This window comes from Periplaneta americana, chromosome 12 (assembly GCF_040183065.1).
Source record: "Periplaneta americana isolate PAMFEO1 chromosome 12, P.americana_PAMFEO1_priV1, whole genome shotgun sequence".
In the NCBI taxonomy this organism is placed as follows: Eukaryota; Metazoa; Arthropoda; class Insecta; order Blattodea; family Blattidae; genus Periplaneta; species Periplaneta americana.
In genome coordinates, this window is record NC_091128.1 from 152,277,347 (window position 1) to 152,283,921 (window position 6,575).

The window sequence follows — 6,575 nt, forward strand, 5'->3', positions numbered from 1 at the left end:
AAGGCCGTATGGCCTTAACTCTGCCAGGTTAAATGAATCATTATTATTATTATTATTATTATTATTATTATTGACTTTGTAACAGTATATTTAGATTAGCTTGAATATTGGCTATATTATAAGGGCACAGTTGGTAGCACTGCGATGCTGAGCCATGTGACGACGTAGATGTAGTGAGGACGCTGGGGTAGCTCTGGCAGTCGGCTCGTTGCCAGTAGCGCTTGTGGCTGGAGGGTTGGTGTTGCGTTTGTAGCAGTACATCCATTGCGGCATTCACGTGTTCGGTCAAACACTTAACGGCTCCTATTATACCCGTTTCTTAACGCGATCAAGTTTGTGGCGCCCGTCTCATTCGCGGGGTGAAAACGTGATATGACAACATATCTTCCAGAGATAAAAATTAAGTTCAAAAGAACTGGTGAAGTTTCCTAAACAGTTTATGTATATATATTATATCTTGTGTTGAATGTATAATATGCAGTATTGTAAAACACATATACGTGTCGATTTTGTGTCAAAGTTCGATTATATTTGAGTGTGATTTTTTAATATGACATTAAACGGGCGATGGTCGATGATTGCGATTGCGTAATGCTGTATAACATAGAATCGTAACATTATAAAAAGAAAAAAAAATAGTATTTGATTAGGAATAAAGTAGGCTAAGTGACGAAGTATACTTAAGTGTTGTTAAAATAAATACAATGTTTACGCATCTTGTTCAGTATGGTGTTATAAACTACACTTGTTATATATATTTGATCACGGTACATAAAAAATAAATGTCTACGACTTTGTGCAACGGGACGAGGTTGGTAATAACATGCCTTACATGCGAATAAGCAGAAATAACAAGTCACTATTTACATCAAGTGTACTTGTAAATTGTAGTTAGTTAACCTCAAAATACATTACTGCAATAACAGGAAAAAAGACAAGATTGCATTTAGGTTATTGTCCTTCAAAAGTTTCCGTAGAAAAAGCCTATACGCTTATCAGAGAATAAGTGTCTTCGTTTTCGGACTTAACCTAAAAGTGAATTCATGTGCGTGTGTATTTCTTGAACCTGAAGAAATAATATTTTTATGCTTTTATATAGATATGTGAAAACATAATTACTCATCATCTCTGGGAATTGTGTAAGAGTTCAGCATTCCTGCACAGTGACTGTAAAACAGAGCTAATATTCAGTTAGGCGAGTGAGTTATAACGATCTTATCGTAGTTACTAGACTATGATGTAGGCGTGATGTGCTCGTTATTTCGGGAAAGATTGCAAAGAATGCAGGGCTATAGATATTGACGCAGAGAGACCGTACAGAACTACTCGAGCAATGCGACTCGCTGTACCAGTGAAGGCCATGACAGAAGTGTTGTGCGTGTTGCTGCTACTGCAGGTGTCTGTGCGTGCAGTGTATGGGTTCAGTTGTGTCTGCAGTCCTACGGAGTGTGAGGAGCTCAGCGAGAGCGACTGCCCCGGAGGGGGCACCGTCTGGGACCCATGCGGATGCTGCAGGGTCTGTGCTCGGGTGGAGAATGAGCCTTGTGGTGGACCTTATGGTTTCTATGGTTCTTGTGCCGAGGGTCTGGAGTGCGTGGTGGCTGCTCACGCCACGGGCAAGCCTGTGCTGGCGGCCAATTCGGAGGGCATCTGCACACGTGAGTTCCCTGACTCTTGATTATCCTAATTTTATATGCTGGCCAGTTTAGTGAAGAAGGGTATCAGGTTTGTGATTTAACCAGTGACTACAGTCGTTCACCAAATTCATTTTTATATTTGGAACAACTGGATAATACGCACGGTACACCAACGTCACTAGTTACCAGGCCGTACCGAGCCGTGTCAAACAAAAGACGGTAGTTTCCTAGTACCCGGTACTCTTTACGTAGGATCGTTTTTATGTTTACACAGTGGTTCCTTTCTGAAAAGAATTTTAATAGTTTGTTAGTAGATGTGATTCTAGTCAGTTTTGAATGTGTTCTTAGGTTAGGTTAGGTTAGGTTAGTTTAGTTTAGTTTAGGTTAGGTTGTAGTTCATTTCCGACAAAAGAAAATATTTTTATCGTCATCTATAATAATGTGTTCTTAGGTTAGGTTCGTTTAGGTTGTAGTTCATTTCCGACAAAAAAAAAAATATTTTCATCGTTTTTCTTTTCAGAAAGAAACCACTGTGTAAACACAAAAACGACCTATGTAATGAGTACCGGGTATTAGGAAATTACCCAGAAGACAATCGAAATGGTGGTAGTAAAATTCGCGACTATATTCTTAAATAATTCACTCCGTTAGTCAAGTACAAGGTTTATGCAGTACAACGGCGGTATTTTGAATGCACCAAAAGAAAATGCAGATGCAGTAACATCTTGAAATAGGTTACCACACCGAGATAAAGGGGGGGAAAAAGGTTGTTTTAGGGTATTCATTAAAATGAAGGAAAGTAAATTTCCCGTTAATGTTCGCCAAAGCGTTAAGTAGGTAATAATGACCGCGTTGCCGTTTTATTTGTGGTCTAGAGAAAGTACCTCCTCTTTTTTCGAAGAAAACTTTTAGCGGCCATGAAATTATTCACCGCTTTCATCGTATTATTGTTTATGAATATTGCGAAACAAAAACTGGGATTCTTTTATTATAGGATATCGCTTAATTTTCGTCAAGTTTGACAAACGAACTGACGTCACAACATTGCCGACGTAAACCAACACGACGAGTAAATAAAACTCGCTGAGATATCACCTCAACTAACCCACTAACCTTCTCACATACGTTGACCTCATGTCACTGAGATATCACCTCAACTAACCCACTAACCTTCTCACATACGTTGACCTCATGTCACTGAGATATCACCTCAACTAACCCACTAACCTTCTCACATACGTTGATCTCATGTCACTGAGATATCACCCCAACTAATCCACTAACCTTCTCACATACGTTGACCTCATGTCACTGAGATATCACCTCAACTAACCCACTAACCTTCTCACATACGTTGACCTCATGTCATTGAGATATCACCTCAACTAACCCACTAACCTTCTCACATACGTTGACCTCATGTCACTGAGATATCACCCCAACTAATCCACTAACCTTCTCACATACGTCGACCTCATGTCACTGAGATATCACCTCAACTAACCCACTAACCTTCTCACATATGTCGACCACATGACATCACCCCATTCTCCAATCTAGCCAACATATATTCTCATAAACACACTACCGATATCCTACAGTCATATAAACCTCAAAAACTATCATAAGGGTCATGACCGATAGGATCATCTTGACTGTCTGTGTATGCGCGGACTTGATAAATAAGAACCTAAACTAACTAAACCTAACCTTCGTATATGCAAGATGTGTAATCGGAGCAAGAAGGGATCATCTTCATTTGATCTGGAATGTACACAGGAAAATAAATTCAAGTAAGGATCACGCTGCTACTGCATGAGAGGTCTGCGCATGCACCAAAGCAAAACTATTCTTGTTCCAAGCCTCTCATCTAAGCCACGTAATCTACTCGCAATATTTACGTAAATACATCTTGTCGCTAACAGTGGTGCTATCTCTCAGTAATTTCAGAACGAAGGAGGTAGGGAGAGAAATAAAAATAAATTTCTGCTTCTAACAACGCCACAGACCAACGTCATGTTCTTATGTTGGCGACATTGTGTATTTACTTAAATTTGGTCGTAACTGTAACGGCACGGTTCAAAGCTACCGTAGCAAATTCTCCAGTTTAGCGTTATAAATTTTTGTCAGTTATCCAAAATGTGTCGCTATACATAGACCAGTCTTACACCAAAACTTAAATGAATGTATATTAAAAACCTAACCTAACCTAACCTAAACTTTCCTGAATCTGTGACAGGTTAAATTAAGTTAGTTTAGGATTTTAGTCTTGCCTACACTCTCATCTAGGTTTAGTGTAAAACTGGTCTATGTGCAGCGACACATTCTGGGAAATTGCCTTTTTTTTTTTCCATCTATTATGCAGTTCATCCTGCTGCGATTCTTTCATAAAACCATCGATGAGTACCTTACGATGCTCCGAATAAGTAACATGGACACTAATGTCAACGCATGAGAAGATTCACGTACATGCATAATAAGTATACAATGAAAAGATCGCTGATTACTAAATAGCTATAACATAATCTAAGCTAATCTAAAAAAAAAATAATATTATTAAAGCAATAATAACGTTATATGCACGAGTCCAAAGGGAAACGAAAGAAAATTACAGACGACTGCTATACTTGAGCCATTCAATAACTATAGGCAAGATACATTGTTAATTTTCCTAATTATTTACTTTAACGCTACTGTTCATATCCACTATTTCTCTACTTCTTCCCGTGTGACTTCCATCCAGCTATGCTTTAGACTACTATTTACTCTCCGGAAGTTAGATTACGTTGGGTAAGGTTAGGTTAGGTTAGGTTGGGTTAAGTGAGGTTAGGTTGAGTTGCGTTAGGTTAGATTGGGTTTGTTTAGGTTAGTCGGTAATTAGCAAGGGACCTCCGATTTTTTGCAAGGTATGTAACAAGTTTGGTGGGTTAGTTGAGGGGCTATCTAAGTGACGTGAGACCTAGGATCTTAAATCATTGAAACCTTTTCACATATTCCTCGGCCTCACGTCACTTAAGTATCACCTCAACTAAACCACTAACTAACCTTGTCATATATCTTATAAAACACCGGCAGTCCCTTACTAATTACCGGTTAGTTACATTATTTTATATGTTAATGGGAAATGGTGTAATTTTAAGAGGGAAGGTAGTTTGGAATGTAAAAAATACATGTAGGACGTCAGTTGACTGGAAAACGTATGAGAAAATAGGTAGAATTGAAAAAAAAAAACATCTGTGTAATTAACCCAAAAGTGATTATTTAAGACGCGAAATAGAGACGTAGAACACTTCAAAATGAACGCGAAGTGCACTTAATACGTGCAAGGCATACCAAAAGCCTGAACTAACTTAAACTAATCTGTCACATATTTGTATATGGAAGGAATACCAAGAGCCTAAACTAACCTAACCTAACCTATCACACATTCATATATACAAGTCATACAGATAGCTTAAACTAACCTAATCTGTCACAGATTCCCGCATCGTGGAACTCAGAAAAACGCTAGTTGGAAGTTTCAGTGTCGAGTGCTATAGAAAAAACCAATAGATTTTAAAAGGTCGCAGTACTGGGTCATAGTTCCTCCTCCGAAAATTGCATTCCAATTCATATTTATCTTAGTTCAGACTGTTTCGATTATGTGCGGCTAGATGACATTGAATAACATTGGTTAGGCTAGCAGAGAATTTACCAATAATTATTACTTGTATAAACATCAGACGTTTCATGTTTCTGCTATCGTCTTATCAGTTGTAGGAAAAATTTGGCTTTGAAAAATTTAAAACTTGTGTTAGCTTTTTTTTTTAGATCGCCACAAGTCAAATTTTTGGCAATTATTCATACATATTGATGTTGTCCTGCGGTAATTTTAAATTTTACCACATTTCTCCATTATGAAATGAATATTAATAAACATGTGGGCCTAAGAATCTCCTTCTTGCTTCATTTAACAACGTTTTAAACTCTGAACTGAAGTTTAAAAATAGCCTTCATTATTTTCAAAATTAATCTGAAATTATTAAATTACAAGATATAGCAATGGGTCGTATGAATGTCATTTCAGCTATTTTGGATAGCAGCACTTAACCTTACGTTAATTTGACGTTGAAGGCCTATATTTGCCTTAAAGTTTTCTATCAATATTCCTTTTCAGTGAAGCGCCATTTGTCACTTTTTGAGTTGTGTGCCATCAATTATTGTTGATATATTGATATTTTTTTAGTAGGTTATTTTACGACGCTTTATCAACATCTAGGTTATTTAGCGTCTGAATGAGATGAAGGTGATAATGCCGGTGAAATGAGTCCGGGGTCCAGCACCGAAAGTTGCTCGTATACGGTTGAGGGAAAACCCCGGAAAAAACCTCAACCAGGTAACTTGCCCCGACCGGGAATCGAATCCGGGCCACCTGGTTTCACGGCCAGACTCGCTAACCGTTACTCCACAGGTGTGGACGATATATTGATATTATATTGCAAACATATTAGTAAATCGAACGCGCAGATTAAACAACAGGCCACTTGTTGTTAGCCTATCTAGTTTAGGTGAAGTGTTATTTTGAACATGAAAGACCCGTAATAAATTTAATATTTATGAGCGACGATTTTTCATTGACATGTCTGCATAATTTATAAGTCGGATGTTATTTTAGCAGTGATAAAACTTATAACGAGAAAGTAATATCGCTTGCATGATACTGAAAAAATGAAATATACATATCCCACAGTATGATTCTCTGATGCTTTAACGATTAATAAACTCATGATCATGTTTTGATTTCCTTTTGCATATTGAGCTCTGGCTTACGGTATTATGAACATGCATCTCATACAAATGAAACTGCATGATTATTGAGTGCGCTGAAATATAAAAAAAGTATATTTTTTTAAAAATAGGTATGAATGATTTCATAAGAAAGTTATTTTGAATGTCGAA

The 6,575-nt window shown here is 37.5% G+C and overlaps 1 protein-coding gene across 1 annotated transcript; it reads left to right on the forward strand.

Moving 5' to 3' along the window:
- Positions 1 to 224: 224 nt before the first annotated feature.
- cmpy (crimpy) lies at positions 225 to 1,678 on the forward strand. The gene has a single exon (XM_069840667.1). The coding sequence runs from the start codon at positions 1,334 to 1,336 to the stop codon at positions 1,676 to 1,678; it is 345 nt and encodes a 114-aa protein (XP_069696768.1). The 5' UTR covers positions 225 to 1,333.
- Positions 1,679 to 6,575: the final 4,897 nt, after the last annotated feature.

What these genes read in the sequence shown, in the direction of transcription:
- cmpy (XM_069840667.1), top strand. Translation starts at nt 1,334, where the DNA reads ATGCGACTCGCTGTACCAGTGAAGGCCATGACAGAAGTGTTGTGCGTG.